At 40.2% G+C, this 18,124-nt stretch overlaps 1 protein-coding gene across 1 annotated transcript in view; it reads right to left on the bottom strand.

Annotated features, from left to right (window-relative positions):
* Positions 1 to 18,124, bottom strand: part of LOC110529995 (MAGUK p55 subfamily member 7) — a 50,213-nt gene that overhangs the window by 20,074 nt on the left and 12,015 nt on the right. The window contains exons 5-11 of the mRNA XM_021612742.2: positions 15,168 to 15,249; positions 14,735 to 14,820; positions 13,201 to 13,281; positions 12,637 to 12,833; positions 12,062 to 12,126; positions 9,530 to 9,574; positions 5,715 to 5,885 (exon numbers count right to left, since the gene is read on the bottom strand). Of these exons, the coding sequence (XP_021468417.2) occupies positions 5,715 to 5,885; positions 9,530 to 9,574; positions 12,062 to 12,126; positions 12,637 to 12,833; positions 13,201 to 13,281; positions 14,735 to 14,820; positions 15,168 to 15,249 (727 nt within the window). The remainder of the gene's footprint in view (positions 1 to 5,714; positions 5,886 to 9,529; positions 9,575 to 12,061; positions 12,127 to 12,636; positions 12,834 to 13,200; positions 13,282 to 14,734; positions 14,821 to 15,167; positions 15,250 to 18,124) is intronic.

Below are 18,124 nucleotides of genomic sequence, written 5' to 3'. Positions count from 1 at the left end.
CATGATTGTGTCCCACTTGTTGTTGATTCTTCACAAAAAAATACAGTTCCAGGGGGCCGAGTACTTTCGCAAGGCACTGTATACATACAAATAAATACACACACACACACTAAACAAAAATATAAACGCAACATGCAAAGTATTGGTCTCATGTTTCGAAATAAAAGATCCCAGAAATTGTCCATACGCTCAAAAAGCGTATTTCTCTCCAACACAATGCCACAGATGTCTCAAGTTGAGGGGCCGTGCAATTGGCATGCTGACTGCAGGAATGTCCACCAGAGCTGTTGCCAGATAATTTAATGTTAATTTCTCTACCACAAGTGGCCTCCAACATTGTTTTAGAGAATTTGTCAGTACGTCCAACCAGCCTCACAACCACAGACCACATGTAACCATTGGCTGGGCCTGGCTCCCCAGTGTTTGGGCCTGGCTTCCAAGTGGGTGGGCCTATGACCTCCAAGGCTGACCCATGGATGTGCCCCTGCCAAGTCATGTGAAATCCATAGATTATGGCCAAAAGAATTATTTCAATTGACTAATTTCCTTATATGATCTGTAAGTAAGTAAATTTGTTGAAATTGTTGCATGTTTCTTTTATATTTTTGTTCAGTATATATTATTATAAACCATCAAAATAAAGTCGCACTCTCCCATGTATAATCTCCCAGCAATTTAATGGGTATTTACCAACGTTTTGGCATCACTGTGCCTTCCTCAGAGTAATGTCATGAATACTTGAACTAGGTTATGAAGACAAACAGTGCAATTAGTGTAACCAGGGGTGTGTCATAATGATTAAGTTCATTCAAATTAATTTGTGAAACTGTTTAAAAAATTAGTATATGGCATATTAAATATATTACACTATTGTTATTATATAGAAACATAATGGAATATTGTACATCATATTAGCATCAACATACATTATTGTTTCATTCAATTTCACATAATAATTTCGTTTCATTTCTATTACATGTCATCTTTTGGTTCAACCTTAATATATAACGAGCATCATCAACAGGGAGAACATATTAGGTGTACGCTAATAAGCTGTAAAAATATTTTTTAATTTATAAGACTTGTTCATAAATGAACATTTGTTCATAAGGACCTGAGATCAAAGTCAATATTCAGACCACTAGGGGTCAATGTTTTTAGATAGGATATCCAGTAAGCCTCCCTTCGTAGTAGTAGGATCTCAATGTTACCTCCTCTCCTTGGTAATACTCCTCTCCTTTGTAATATTTTAATTGTCTTTTCGTTTGTCCTACGTAGGCTTTTCCACATGAACAGGTGATGAGATAGATTACTCCCTTTGTCTTGCATGAGATGTTACCCCTAACAGGGATCTTTCAACCTGTATGTGGGTGTCTGAAGAAAGACGTTTTTTTTAATAGTGCTATTGCACTGTGCGCATGAGCCACATTTGTTGTTCCCTTTTGGGATAGGTGTCAAGAGTGTCTGAGTAGGCTCAGGGGGTGTGTCAGATCTCACCAAACTATCTCCAATATTGCGACAATGCTTATAGACCACCAGTGGGGGTTCCTTGACGGGGTGTGCCATTTTTTTTTTGTCCGATTGCATAATTTGCCAGTGCTTTTTCAGGATTGCTTTCATTTTCTCCGAACTCTTGGTGTACTTAATGCAAAAGACAGTTGCGTTGCTTTTCTTCTTTGGTTGAGTTTAGTAATTCCTCTTGGTTTTTGAGATATTTTCATCATGGCAGCATCAAGACTTTTGTCCTTGTAGCCTCTCATTTTGAATTTCTGTCATTTTTTTTGCATTGTTGTCAAAATCTGACGGGTGGCCACAGATTCGTTTAACGCTGCTTAACCGGCTATATGGTAGACCATTCTTAAGGGGATGCATACTATCCGCACATAGCAAGGTATTGCGATCTGTGGGCTTTGTGTATAAGTCTGTGTGTACGCGTCATTCCTCTTTGATAATCCACAAATCCAGGTAGTTTATTTCTCTCATCAGTGTACATGGTGAATCTGAGGTATTCAGAGCTCTCGTTTAGTTGAGTTTGGAATTAATTTAATTACCGCTGACTTCCTTCCCAGAGCACAAAGACATCATCTATGTATCTTTACCATATACAGGGGGGCAAAAAAAGTATTTAGTCAGCCACCTATTGTGCAAGTTCTCCCACTTAAAAAGATGAGAGAGGCCTGTAATTTTCATCATAGGTACACTTCAACTATGACAGACAAAATGAGAAAGAAAATCCAGAAAATCACATTGTAGGATTTTTTATGAATTTATTTGCAAATTATGGTGGAAAATAAGTATTTGGTCACCTACAAACAAGCAAGATTTCTGGCTCTCACAGACCTGTAACTTCTTCTTTAAGAGGCTCCTCTGTCCTTCACTCATTACCTATATTAATGGCACCTGTTTGAACTTGTTATCAGTATAAAAGACACCTGTCCACAACCTCAAACAGTCACACTCCAAACTCCACTATGGCCAAGACCAAAGAGCTGTCAAAGGACACCAGAAACAAAATTGTAGACCTGCACCAGGCTGGGAAGACTGAATCTGCAATAGGTAAGCAGCTTGGTTTGAAGAAATCAACTGTGGGAGCAATTATTAGGAAATGGAAGACATACAAGACCACTGATAATCTCCCTCGATCTGAGGCTCCACGCAAGATCTCATCCCGTGGGGTCAAAATGATCACAAGAACGGTGAGCAAAAATCCCAGAACCACACAGGGGGACCTAGTGAATGACCTGCAGAGAGCTGGGACCAAAGTAAAAAAGCCTACCATCAGTAAAACACTACGCCGCCAGGGACTCAAATCCTGCAGTGCCAGACGTGTCCCCCTGCTTAAGCCAGTACATGTCCAGGCCCGTCTGAAGTTTGCTAGAGAGCATTTGGATGATCCAGAAGAAGATTGGGAGAATGTCATATGGTCAGATGAAACCAAAATATAACTTTTTGGTAAAAACTCAACTCGTTGTGTTTGGAGGACAAAGAATGCTGAGTTGCATCCAAAGAACACCATACCTACTGTGAAGCATGGGGGTGGAAACATCATGCGTTGGGGCTGTTTTTCTGCAAAGGGACCAGGACGACTGATCCGTGTAAAGGAAAGAATGAATGGGGCCATATATCGTGAGATTTTGAGTGAAAACCTCCTTCCATCAGCAAGGGCATTGAAGATGAAACGTGGCTGGGTCTTTCAGCATGACAATGATCCCAAACACACCGCCCGGGCAACGAAGGAGTGGCTTCGTAAGAAGCATTTCAATGTCCTGGAGTGGCCTAGCCAGTCTCCAGATCTCAACCCCATAGAAAATCTTTGGAGGGAGTTGAAAGTCCGTGTTCCCCAGCAACAGCCCCAAAACATCACTGCTCTAGAGGAGATCTGCATGAAGGAATGGGCCAAAATACCAGCAACAGTGTGTGAAAACCTTGTGAAGACTTACAGAAAACGTTTAACCTCTGTCATCGCCAACAAAGGGTATATAACAAAGTATTGAGATAAACTTTTGTTATTGACCAAATACTTATTTCCCACCATAATTTGCAAATAAATTCATAAAAAATCCTACAATGTGATTTTCTGGATTTTTTTCTCTCATTTTGTCTGTCATAGTTGACGTGTACCTATGATGAAAATTACAGGCCTCTCTCATCTTTTTAAGTGGGAGAACTTGCACAATTGGTGGCTGACTAATTACTTTTTTGCCCCACTGTATGTTCCCCCTGTTGATGATGCTCATTATATATTAAGGTTGAACCAAAAGATTACATGTAATAAAAATGTAATTATTATGTGAAATTGAATGAAACAATTATGTATGTTGATGCTAATATGATGTACAATATTCCATTATGTTTTTATATGATAAAAATAGCGTAATATATTTCATATGCCATATACTATTTTTTAACAGTTTCACTAATTGATTTTAATTCACTTAATCATTATGACACACCCCTCACTACAGTCATTAGTTACACTAATTGCACTGTGTGTCTACATAACCTGGTTCAAGTATTTATGACATTACCCTGAGGAAGGCACAGTAATGCCGAAACGTTGGTAAATACTTATTAAATTGCTGGGAGATTATACGTGGAGTGTGCAACTTCTTTATTTCAATAGTTCATTTGCTGTTAGTCAGCACCTCCACACAAACTATTATTCTGGGTGTGTGTCAGCTCATGTTTTTTTATCCAGTTTTTATTATTAGAAATATATAATTGGTTTGGGGGGGGAGACAAACTCAGTATACTTCAAAACTACTACAACCAAATCGAAACATGTAGAAATTATAATTGACCTACATTCATAGTTTCTTGACTATGTTCCGCTCGCTTATAATCACCGAAATGAAAGCTAGAGATGACCAGGAAGCATTCCCCAAAAAAATGGCAAAACTGATGGATAGAGGACAATTTTTTTCGTAACAAATTTTCAGTGCAGCCCTCCGGACCTCGTTGAAGAGCGAATGTGGCTCTCAGGGAAACATTTGTTTGACACCATATAACTATTTTGGAGTGAGCATGTTACAATATCATTCCAATTCCACTGTAACCGCTCACGCCATTTGATGCCTGCTATACCATAGCTGCTTTTAGCAACGTTGGTGTATTTACTCTAGCGTTGCTCCCTATTGGGTTAAATACAAACTGTCCATGGGAAGCCAAAAGTTCAATAAAATTCTGTTGGTGGGCAGGAAGGTTGGTGCTTAAAACGGCGGAAATTTGAGTCAAAATATCTAAAAGGAACGTATTATTAAAAACAGGCTTTCCAAAACATGGTCCTCTCTGCTTACCTCATGTTAAATTAAAAAATCCTGCAGGTGTGCCATATGTGCACAAAAAAAATTAATAACTTGGAGGGGACTTTTATTTTGACATGAGGTAAGCAAAGAGTAAGTTGGTCTTCAACAAACCCACCTTTGGAAATAAGAATGACCTTTAGATCTTTTGTCTCAAATTCGCACTGTTTTAAGAAAAACAGTCCTGCCCTCCGGCACAGTAAGTTGAAATTTAATTTAACTTCTGTCTTACCCGGACTGTTCAGTTTTTTTTCAACCCAATAGGGAGCAACACTACTGTATTTTTATTTTAACCTTTTATTTATCTAGGCAAGTCAGTTAAGAACAAATTCTTATTTACAATGACGGCCTACACCAGCCAAACCCGGACAACGCTGGGGCAATTTTGCACCACCCTATGGGACTCCCATTCATGGCCGGTTGTGATACAGCCTGGATTCGAACCGCTTAGACCGCTGTGCCACTCGGCATTGCTAAAAGCAGTCAGGAAAGTTCGCATTTGGAAAATGTTCAGACCCCTTGACTTTCTCCACATTTTGGTACATTAAGCCTTGTTCTAAAGTGGATTCAATTATTTGTTTCCCGTATCAATGGAAGGTTTCTAGAAACCTGTTTTGTTTTTTCATTATGGGCTATTGTGTGTAGATTGATGAGGAACACAGTTCATTTAATCCATTCTAGAAGAAGGCTGTAATGTAACAAAATGTGGAAAAACAGAAGGGGTCTGAATATTTTCTGAATGCACTGTATACCCAAGCATGAACAAGCTTTATATGGCTGTGGTGGTCTTTATATGGCTGTGGTGGTCTTCATATGGCTGTGGTGGTCTTCATATGGCTGTACTGGTCTTTAGATGGCTGTACTGGGTTTTAGATGGCTCTATTTCTTGGTATATGCTTGTCTCCTACTCACCAACCAGCAGGACCAGCCGACGTCCCTCTTTATGCTCCCTGCAGTACGGTGCCACTTCCAGGTAGGTGGGTGTCTGTGTGGCTCCTCCCATCTCCTGGCTCTTCCTTTTAGACTCAACATTCCCACTCCTACCGCCCCTCCTGCCCAGCCGGAAACTCCTTCTCAGACCAGCTGCAGGGAAAGAGATACCTGTCACACACCTGTCACTGTGTGCATGTGTGTGGGGGTGGGTGTGTGTGAATGTTAATTTCAATGTCTGTGTGTTCTAACAGTCAAATCAAATGTCTCACCAGAGGCAGCACATGCAACAGAGCAAAATAACACAGTATTAGATGTTACGCAGTTGGCAGCTACAGTACCAGTCAAAAGTTGACACACATACTCATTTAAGAGTTTTTCTTTATTTTTACTATTTTCTACAATGTAGAATAATAGTGAAGACATCAAAACTATGAAATAACATATGGAATCATGTAGTTACCCAAAAAGTGTGTTAAACAAAAAAAATATATTCTACATTTTAGATTCTTCAGTAGCCCCCCTTTGCCTTGATGACAGCTTTGCACACGCTTGGCATCCTCTCAACCAGCTTCATGAGGTAGTCACCTGGAATGTATTTAAATTTACAGGTATGCCTTGTTAAAAGTTTGTGAATTTTCTTTACTTCTTAATGTGTTTGAGCCAATCATTTGTGTTTTGACAAGGTAAGGGTGGTATACAGAAGACAGACCTATTCGGTAAAATACTAAGTTCATATTATGGCAAGAACAGCTCAAATAAGCAAAGAGAAACGACAGCCCATCATTACCTTAAGACATGAAGGTCAGTCAATCCAGAACGTTTCAAGAACTTTGAACATTTCTTCAAGTGCAGTCGCAAAACCCATCATGCTCTAGGATGAAACTGGCTCTCATGAGGACTGACACAGGAAAGGAAGACCCGGAGTAACCTCTGCTGCAGAGGATACGTTCATTAGAGTTACCAGCTTCAGAAATTGCAGCCCAAATAAATGCTACAGAGTTCAAGTAACACTATTTGACCAAGACGGAGAGTGATGGAGTGCTGCATCAGATGACCTGGCCTCCACAATCACCCAACCTCAACCCATTTGAGATGGTTTGGGTGAGTTGGGCCGCAGAGTGAAGGAAAAACAGCCAACAAGTGCTAAGCATATGTGGGAACTCATTCAAGATTGTTGGAAAAGCATTCATTATGAAGCTGGTTGAGAGAATGCCAAGAGTGTGCAAAGCTGTCATCAAGGCAAAGGGTGGCTACTTTGAAGAATCTCAAATATATTTTGGTTTGTTTAGCACTTTTTTGGTTACTACATGATTCCATATGTGTTATTTCATAGTTTTGATGTCTTTACTATTATTCTACAATGTGTAAAATAATAAATAAAAATAAAAATCCTTGAATGAGTAGGTTTGTCCAAACTTTTGACTGGTACTGTACATGTCTTACATGAACCCTACTGCATATAGTCACCATATTTAATGTAAGATGAGCAGACTAATGGATGTCTGCAATTACACAAACAGGGAGCAAAATAAACGCGTCTCGAGTGCTGGGTATGATGACATACAGTGATGACGATGAGGAGGAGGAAGAGCTGCAGACAGGCAAATGTGTATGAGATTTAAAAGAGCATCACACAGAACTGTCACCAGTCTCACCACCAAAGCTGTTGACAAGCACTGTCGACCATCTCAACAGCTCAACTCCACCACTCTGAGGAGACTAAGGAGAGGACAACATACGATTGAATGTTCTCTCATGCATTCGCTTGAATGAAAACAGAGCCTATGCCATGTGTATGTGGTCTGGCCCGGATTGGCATGTCCTCCATGGTGTAACTGCCTGCTACAGATGTGGGTCTTACATTGCTATGACATCAGTTGCAGTTTAAATCAGTTAGCATAACAGGAATTTTGGGCCTGTTTTCCTTGTTGCATGCTACAATTACTGTCATTTTGTCTGTGTTGACTTCACTTTTAAAGAATGAGTTTTACCGACTTCATCAATCAGCACAGTTGGAAGAGGGTGCCAGAGATTGAATTAAACCAATATCAGATTTGATTCATTTGATTACATTGACAACAGCATATTCATGTAGTTTAAGGAAATAGGATATTGAGTATGCTGAAAACAATCTCCAAGACGCTGTCACCAAGAGTCAGTCTGAAATTATCGACAGAATCTAAAATAGTAAAAATAATTATGTGTTTCTCTCCTAGCTGCACTGCCAAACACCCTCCATATAGTACTGTACTGTTCTGAACATACTAAAACCTGCAGTCAGTGCGTGTATTATTTTGCTTCACTTTCAAATTCAAACTTCCTCCTACAGCACTAAACTACTATGAAGTGCACACTACATCCTCCTTCACTCAGAAGTTTACCTATGTCCTTTTCCCTCTAAATAATCTAGAGTACTTCAGTGCACTTCACATGTAGCGCACATGCATGTCATACCACACCAGTTGCTCCTCTCCCGTATCTCCTCTTCCAAATTTTGCTGTTTTTCGCTCTCTCTATCCCTCGCTCTCTCTCTAACCGTACCTGCTGTCTCGACCCCTGAATGCTCAGCTATGAAAAGCCAACTGACATTTACTCCTGGGGTACTGACCTGTTGCACCCTCTACAACCGCTGTGATTATTATTTGACCCTGCTGGTCATCTATGAACATTTGAACATCTTGAAGAATAATCTTAAATGGCCACATACTCTTGTAATCTCCACACGACACAGCCAGAAGAGGCAGGCCACCCCTCAGAGCCTGGTTCCTCTCTAGGTTTCTTCCTAGGTTCCTGCCTTTCTAGGGAGTTTTCCCTTGCCACCGTGATTCTACATCTGCATTGCTTGCTGTTTGGGGTTTTAGGCTGGGTTTCTTTATAGCACTTTGTGACATCTGCTGATATAAAAAGGGCTTTATAAATCAATTTGATTGATAGCTAGCGTGCTGTCAGTCATGTGGCATCCATTAAACAATCAATATCACTTTGGAACTGAGACTCAGAAAAAGTACAGAGCGTTACCACATCCTGTTCTGGAATCTGGACAGACACTACACATGCGCAGCATAAATTTATGACATGCTGTAACTTCAGTAGCCAATAATACACAACACCTGACACTTTACTCAGTCAAACCTGAAGCAGGAGTGCAAAATGATATACGAGGATTCCATTGACATCAAATATGCGGGTAGCTATTCAAATATGCAGGTATCTATTATTCTCATGATCTTGCTGCTTGAAACCTAATAATGCACCGGTGACCTTGAACAAGGATCAGACAGCTACCCATTGTTTCTATTATTCTGTCTGGGAAATGCATTTTAAGCTTCGATAAAGCAAAACACACACACATTCTCTCTCACACACACACAAACAAACTGACACACACACTATTGCTACACCGGCATCAAACACATCCAAGGGATCTGAAGAAATGGGGAAAATGATCTGGCTGTTTAAAATTCATGCTCTTTCCTTGGCTTCCCCTATAGCTCTGGGGAGCACATTGAATACTGATTGAATAATCTGGTTTGTAAATAGAGCTTTTTTTCAAACCAGAAACGGACTGACCATATGGCAGTTCGGGAAAATGCCAGATGGGCTGGTCCATCTTTAACCTGATGTGTCTTTCTAAAAACGGGCAGGTATGTTAGAAATGCCCGGGTCGATTTATGGTTCTAGTCCGTCGCAAGTTCAACCCCTGCTTGGTTTTTCATTCCGTGTCTGGATCTTATTGGTAGTAAGGTGATGATACATTTCCCTCATCCCTATCCCTGGAAAAGGTAACATCTCACCGATGTGGATTCCTGTAATAGCTCCATAGTCTGCATCCTCCACCACTGTAGAGAGAGGGAGAGAAAAGGATGGATCAAGGAACAGAACATAGTTTTAATTCCTAATCAAATCAGTACAGTACATTACTTTTTTTATATTATTATTTTGAACAGAGGGTTTAAATAGTTTTTTTTTACATTGTTCGATAGAACAATAAAGTGAAAGAAGACCAACTATGACAAGCAAGCAGTACCTTCCTCCTTTTCTGAGAAGCATGGATACAAAACAAGACAAGTGAATCATGGAGACAGTAGTTAGTTATGTCTCTACACAGATGAAGGTAGGAATACTTATAAAACAGTGGTTCATAAATAGGCCCATAAAGCAAGGGTTGGCATCAGGCAGTCCGCAGGCCAAAATCAGCCCACGAGTGATTTTTTGGGGGGGCCCCAAAGTTTTTAGTAAAAAACATAATACAAATGTTTTGGGTAAAAAAAAAAAGACTGTAAAATCACCAGGAATTCAGCTTAAAATGTGTTTAATTTAGGAAACCTATTCCCAAGTATTTCCACAAAATAAAAAAAGATGTGATCGTGTCTCAATCAAGCTATAACATTTTTATTTTCAAATACAATCTCATTTGGGCTTAGTTATGTTCAATTTGCGGTGATGAAATTATTATATTTACTTTCCCGGCACCCAACCATTCGCTCTGGCATTTTGAACCATTTAATTCATGTGTCTGAAGGTACAAACTCTGCCTACTCAGCTTGCCCGGAGAGCAAATCAAGTGCACCTATAGACCTAGCACTAACCAATCAGATTGCTTAGATCACAGTGTCAAAATAAATTGATAATGTGATTTACAAACGTCTTAAAACCTTGACTAGAGACAGACTGTCAAGGAATACAGCAAAAAGCTGCTGTTTTTGTGAGTGAGTTCATGTTTAAGTTTTTATTCACTGTCAACACTTTTTATTCAACACTTTTATAAGCCATGAAATGTGCTCCTCCACTCATGCTGCATCCAGCATTGCAGCTTCAATGAATGAGCAGCAAAGTGTATCGATAGGCTTGCATTATTATTATTAACGGCCATGTGTTTGTAATATCAAGTGTTATTTTACTTTCTCTGGTCAAATAAGTAACATACATTTGTGCAAGCGCCCGCATGCTTCCCATCCGAAACAGTTCGGAACAGTTCATGCGAACTATATTGTGATCACGTTTGTTCGTTTTAGTCTTTGGCAAGGGATTTTTTTTGGTTGTTCGTGCACACAAAATATTTTCTCGAGGCAAGCCGAAGTTCAGGAGCTGAAGTCTACGCCCCTTCATCGGTCATTGGTCAACAGTAAGGATTCTTCAATTAAGTATTTGTTGTCATTCAACGATAGAAGACTTGTTTCCATACACATTTTCTCACTTGAGAAATACTGCACCAAACATCTTAGTTAGATGCATCAAAATTAATGACAGATTTCTTGAGTTATCTTAGAATAAGTCTGACTACTTTGAGGAAGTGTATACTGGCTATGGCATCTCAAGATGGACAAACAGTACTATTGCCACTTTTTTCAAGTGTAGCTCTTAAGGGAGTATGCAAGCTCATTTGTTCGGTTCGCCTAGCCACTTTCACTATTAATGGAGAGGAGAGAGCTGAGGGACGGTCCAACGGTGAGAGGCGGACCCTCTGATGCTCTCCCTCTCCGCTGAGACTGGCAATCAGATGCAGACACAATCAGTCCAGTAAAATAAAGAAAGCACATCATTTAAATGTATGCTTACTCAGCTTTGCCTCACAAGTAACACAACAAATGATGATCTACCTATTACCGGTGTGATCATATACCTCAAGTTTTGAAATATAATTTTTAAATGGTATAAGAAGAACAACATTGTCAGGGCAATTCAAGCATATCCAATATGCAGTGATAATGTACTGGGCATATAGCCTACTACAAACATCACTGCTACAGAACTGTTTTTAAGTCATGTTAAAAAAAAATCTGAGTGTCAGATCTCAGCCTTCTTTTTGACTCAGAAAGGGATCTCGGCTCAGAAAACTTTGGGCACCACTGCTCTAGATTAACTATTCAAGACCCATCAGTTGCTACCATTTGGGAAACACTGACGTAGTACATAGTGCTTGAGTATGTTAACTGATTAACTGAGCTACTCCTTGTGAAAATGTAATAAGTAATATGGTATTGCAGTATAGTATTTGAAAGTATTGTTTATTTAATCCAGATCTGGACCTGTATCCAAACAGAATAGAACATTGGTTGTAAGTGCTGAGAATACTCTTATGGTTAAAAATAAAAGCTATGTTTTAAAACAGGTTTTAACAGGATTCCTAGGACCTTTTCTGAGATGCTTTATGGATTGACCTTGGTGCGATCCTAAGGGATTCCCTTCCACATGTGGCATGTCCCTGACGAGTGACTTTCACCTTGACCTTCATGTATGACCTTAGACCTTCGGCCTTTGTCCTGGGAGAGTGTTAAATGACTGTTTATTCCCTGCAGGTGGGGGTTTATTGGAGAGATCATCACCTGTCACTTTGTTTGGGACTCTCTGAGGTTTAAATAAGGCTTTGGGCCGCTGGAGAGCGACTCTCCTAAAGGAAAGAAAGAGAGAACAGTTATGCCATTGTATAAGAGTACAATTTACCTGAGTGAACAATTTTGGTGCCATAATGGATCAGACTAGGAATAATGTTCCTCAAACCTCAATTTGTCTAGTTTCAATTTATCAAAGGGTTCAGAACTCCAGGTTGACCCCCCTTCACTGATTTTTATTTTATTTTTACTGTTGTTAAAACCTTTCTGGAGCATCATGCTCGACTGAAAATATACAAATTTAAAAGACCAAAGAAACTGGGGACTTTACTGTGTTCTCATCTTCTAATTGAACATTCATGTACTGTTCTCGTGTTTGAGATGTCATCTCAAAGTGATATAGACGTACAATAGCGGTTTGTTTTGCTGTCAAATAACTTTTCTCGAGTTAAGAAAATGGTTAAGATTGGAGTTGAGAAAACTACATAATAAGACAAACTAACACAAAGCTGATGTGAGGGTAGTTATGAATGTCTGTGCATAGATTGCCCATGGACATGGAGGCCCACCTCTCCTGAAGTTGCCTGGAGGGGATGAGTCCTGCTCGGGAGTTGCTGTCACCATGACGACAGGCTTGCCACCAGGTGTCGTCCTCCTGGTTAACGATCTGAAGGATGTCCCCCCTCTTGAAGCCCAGCCCTGCCTGTCTGCAGGGGATGGCAGGGTCCTCCTCGGGATTGTAGTCAAAGAGCGACCGTACAAATAACTGAGAACCACAACAAAAAACACAAGAGCTTTACTTCATACATTTTTTTACCAGATATGTGCAATGAAATATGTTCATTTACATGGTCAGCAATAATAGTATGGCACCCCTGGATCAAATTAGGGTTAGGTAGCCCTTTCACCTTGTCTCGGGCTCAGGTATTGGAACCAGCAATGTTTGGTTACTGGCCCAATGCTCTAACTGCAAGGCTACCTGCCACCAATGATTCAACAATAGCGTCTTGAACATCCTAGGAGAAAGTGCTGTGAAGGTGGTGTATGGGTTTCATTTTGCTATCTCATACTCAGATGCTGTTATTTGTCTGAAATGCCAAAGAACCAATATAAGCAGAGCACAATAGCTTTACCATAGTCTCATTGGCTGACAGCTCTTCCTTGATGCCAGGTACCGGTATCACTTTAAACGTCACCTCTCCCTGCGATTGAGCCTGGCACAAAGATAATCACAGAATGTAGACTTGACTGACACACAGACAGGTACACATTAGACCACACAAACACATCAGGGATGTGTGATGCAAGCAAATACATACAATGATCCAAGCTTACAAGCAGCTAGCCTCTTAAATGTAAAGTTCCCATATTTGGGGACCCTATTTGATTTATTTTATTCAATTCAGTCTGGTGTGAGAACGGTAGCTCCCATCTGCTCCCATCTGCAAAAGCAGGGTATCTGCGGAAAGCTGAGTATCTTGGCTATTGATCTGTGCCTTAAAATATTTGGTGTCTTACTACCATATATGGGCATATGAATGTATAAGGGCAAGCCAAGCCGCTGACTTCATTTCAAGATGGCTGCTACCTACATACATTTAGCGTTGTAAAGCATAAACAAAATAAATACAGAATAGTTTGATTCACACCGAAAGCCGGGACTCCACAGATCATGAGGGTCTCATTTGTCTGCCTGTGACCTACTGTTATTGATCACCAGCCCTGAGAGTCCAAATGTTTATTTTACACAACGTTTTCACCAAACAGCAAATATCTTACAAGGTAAGCTTCAATTTGGTCTGTGTTGGAGCTACATGGGGGGTATGGTTGGTCAGAACAATTCTAGCCTATTGCCAATGTTATCTGATGATGTATGACTTCATGTCAAAATCGAATGTCCACTGAGTGACTATATTTTTGCGCATGAAAATTTTGATGAAAACACTTGGATATCTCCTGTATGTCCCCCGACATCACCACAATGTTTGAGAGAGGTTGGTGTTGTAGAAATTTTGTTTTTATAGTGAACAATAACTTTTAGGCACATCCATTGTGCAAAAACAGTGCAATTATCACATGCAGACACTTTGGAGCGGTTGAAAGGACACTTGAATGTACCCCATATACCCCATTACACCACCACAATGTTTGAGTGAGGTTGATATGGTAGAAATTGTGTTTTTATACTGAACAAATAGCATTTAGTGGCTGTAAATGTGTAATAGCACTGGAATTAATAACACTGACACCACTTAAACATCTGCCCGTTTCTATCAATCCCAGTTTTTTTCTGATATTGTTCACATGTTGTGGAAGCCATCTGATGTATTTCCAGCTCTGGGCATCAATAATTCACTTATAGCTTGTCAATGAAAGATTACTTTAAAAAAAAACTGTTATTTTGTGTGTGCATGATCTTGTGTATTCTGAACTATGTAACTCTTATCTATCTTCTGATCATTTCCTCAAAATCTCCGAGATGTCTTCTTTCCAAATATACCAAGTTTGGGCATGTCAGAATCATGTATTACACATGAATAGCAGTTACTTTTGGGTATGTCTATTTAGGCGGAAATCTACATTTTGACATTACATCTAAGCTAGACACTAGCCTCACTTGGCCAGACTTACAGACTTGAAACAGACCACACACACACACACTCACACCATAATAGGAATGATTTCCTCCGGTGTCTTATCCTCCATTTGGACTCCATTGACTTCCCTTAGCTCATCGCCCTCATGAATCAGACCTGCAAAATATCTTTGATTAAAGAGCACTAAATTCTCTGAAACGTTTTCTAAATGTATGATTACACTGCTATTACATGGTGTATATGTAAAGGACATCACTCTGCTTGCTTAGTACCATTTCCTCCTGATTCGGCCCATACCTGGCAAGAACTCGGGACCTCTGACTTGCAAGCACACGTGACCACCCTCCTGAAGTGTCTTACCAATTGGCGCCACTCAAAAAGCTAGCTATTTGCTGCCGCAAGTGGGGACACTTCAGGCTGGGGAGTAAGCTTCACACATCCCAATGTAATATAGTATCGATATAATTTAATTGTTCATCAATTCATTTTTTAATTATTTTTACCACTTCTGTCTGCAGCACCCCCTCTCATGATCCTTGCTACAACTATAGCTCCAGTGGATTCATCTCTCTTTATGGTGGCCCCCTGAAAGAGAGAGAGAGAAAACAGCTGGATAAACAAAAGGGAGCATGAAGAAAAAAAGGAGGGATGAGAAAGTGAGTGAGGGCCAAAAAGATAGACGGATGGTACAACAAGGTCTTCAATGATGTTAATAACAGAGAAAACAATCATGTCTGCTCACCGTTTGCTGCTCCCAATTAGCAATTTTCTAATAAAGCCATGAACATTGATGCTGTTACCCCAGGCCTTAAATGTCACTTAATTTGCAACTGTAATTTGTTTAGAGACAGAACCATTTTGGGAGTGTGTGATGGACATAATTACATAACTGGAGAGGTTATCAGACTTTTTTTTTTTTTACCAGATGTTATCAATGGGAGGAAAAACACATTGGAAACACAGCATTTCATGCCATTGCCAACAACCAGGTCACGTCAAGGTGGAGAACTTTGCATTACGGCTCAGACAAATGGCAGCATATTGCATCAACAAAACAGATCCCGAAACATCCATACGTGTAAGTTTGGTATAACGGTATGTTTTCTATTATTGGCCGGAAATACCAACCAACCACGATTGTTCACACACACACACACACAGAGAGAGAGACCCACACACAACAATGCTCAAACTCTGCAATGTGTCACTATAGATATATGGCAGCAAAGATATGGAAGAATTGACTCTCCAAAGCTTTAGTATGGAAAGACTTTGCAGCCCCCAGGTTTATCTGTAACCCTGTTCCTTATGCTGTCTTTCGAACTTGAGGCTTTTGTCCTGGTTACACCTTTACATGTGTAAACTTAGGCTACTTAGCTACTTAGGCTATAAATAGACTACAATAAATTGACAATAGGAATATTCTTAAAAGCTATTTTCTATGGCTTTAACCCTCAGCAAATGTCCCATATTGTTGCCGCATGAGCCAACCTGGCCTCAGGGCAATTCGTATGATTTGGTTTGCTTATTTGACCCCTTTTATATGTAGACAAAACCTGCAATCTTTACCATACAAACTTCTTTATACCGCCATTTCTTTATATCTGAAAGGTGTAGGGGGTAAGAGTCGCGGTACAGTAAAACACGCCAAGGGACGTAGACATGATTGCAGTATATTCTTGAAAGCGATAATCGAGAAGTAGCATTGGCACACACTAGGCTCTTATGCGCTGCGACTCCGACGTCCTGACGCACAATGATCACTTGGGTGTACCATTCCTGCCCATGTTTCCAACCCCTCCCACCCTCCTCAGTGCCGGTTACACACAGGGATGTGTATAAGGGGGTATACTGGCAAGAAAGTGGTAAAAATGGGACTGTTTGAAACGGGGTCATATAAACATTGGCAGATTTTTTTTACAGGTAACATACTGTGAATTCTGTCTGAAATACTGTAGGTATTTGTGTCCTTCCATTAAGTATGATATGATAGGTTACTTTAGATAACATTACGAATGGACTAGCGGTCATACAATAGCATACGAATGGACTAGCGGTCGTACAATAGCATAGGAATGGACTAGCGGTCGTACAATAGCATACGAATGGACTAGCAGTCGTACAATAGCATACAAATTGGAGACGTATAGACGGGTGCAACAAAACCGATGCATGCGCAACTTTGAGGCAAAAAAACTGTCAACTCCAAAGGATTATTGACAACGTGAACTATATTTCGTCGCCAAAGATTTATTGAAAACATATATACATTTACACAATAAGCACTTGAATTGGAGGCCAGGCTGCTTGTTGCTTCAAATCAAATCAAAGTGTATTTGTAACGTGCGCCAAATACAACATTTACAGTGAAATGCTTACTTACAGGCTCTAACCAATAGTGCAAAAACAGGTATTAGGTGAACAATAGGTAAGTAAAGACATAAAACAACAGTAAAAAGACAGGCTATATACAGTAGTGAGGCTATATACAGTAGCGAGGCTGCATACAGACACTGGTTTGTCAGACTGATTGAGGTAGTATGTATATGGTAGATATGGTTAAAGTGACTATGCATATATGATGAACAGAGAGCAGCAGTAGCGTAAAAGAGGGGTGGCAGGTGGTGGGTGGCGGGACACAATGCAGATATTCCGGTTAGCCAATGTGCGGGAGCACTGGTTGGTCAGCCCAATTGAGGTAGTATGTATTGATAAAGTGACTATGCATATAGAGTGCCTTGCGAAAGTATTTGGCCCCCTTGAACTTTGCGACCTTTTGCCACATTTCAGGCTTCAAACATAAAGATATAAAACTGCATTTTTTTGTGAAGAATCAACAACAAGTGGGACACAATCATGAAGTGGAACGACATTTATTGGATATTTCAAACTTTTTTAACAAATCAAAATCTGAAAAATTGGGCGTGCAAAATTATTCAGCCCCTTTACTTTCAGTGCAGCAAACTCTCTCCAGAAGTTCAGTGAGGATCTCTGAATGATCCAATGTTGACCTAAATGACTAATGATGATAAATACAATCCACCTGTGTGTAATCAAGTCTCCGTATAAATGCACCTGCACTGTGATAGTCTCAGAGGTCCATTAAAAGCGCAGAGAGCATCATGAAGAACAAGGAACACACCAGGCAGGTCCGAGATACTGTTGTGAAGAAGTTTAAAGCCGGATTTGGATACAAAAAGATTTCCCAAGCTTTAAACATCCCAAGGAGCACTGTGCAAGCGATAATATTGAAATGGAAGGAGTATCAGACCACTGCAAATCTACCAAGACCTGGCCGTCCCTCTAAACTTTCAGCTCATACAAGGAGAAGACTGATCAGAGATGCAGCCAAGAGGCCCATGATCACTCTGGATGAACTGCAGATATCTACAGCTGAGGTGGGAGACTCTGTCCATAGGACAACAATCAGTCGTATATTGCACAAATCTGGCCTTTATGG

This window comes from Oncorhynchus mykiss, chromosome 8 (assembly GCF_013265735.2).
Source record: "Oncorhynchus mykiss isolate Arlee chromosome 8, USDA_OmykA_1.1, whole genome shotgun sequence".
Classification (NCBI taxonomy): Eukaryota; Metazoa; Chordata; class Actinopteri; order Salmoniformes; family Salmonidae; genus Oncorhynchus; species Oncorhynchus mykiss.
The sequence above is the reverse complement of the archived record's forward strand: the minus strand, read 5'-3'. Positions and strand labels throughout refer to the sequence as shown.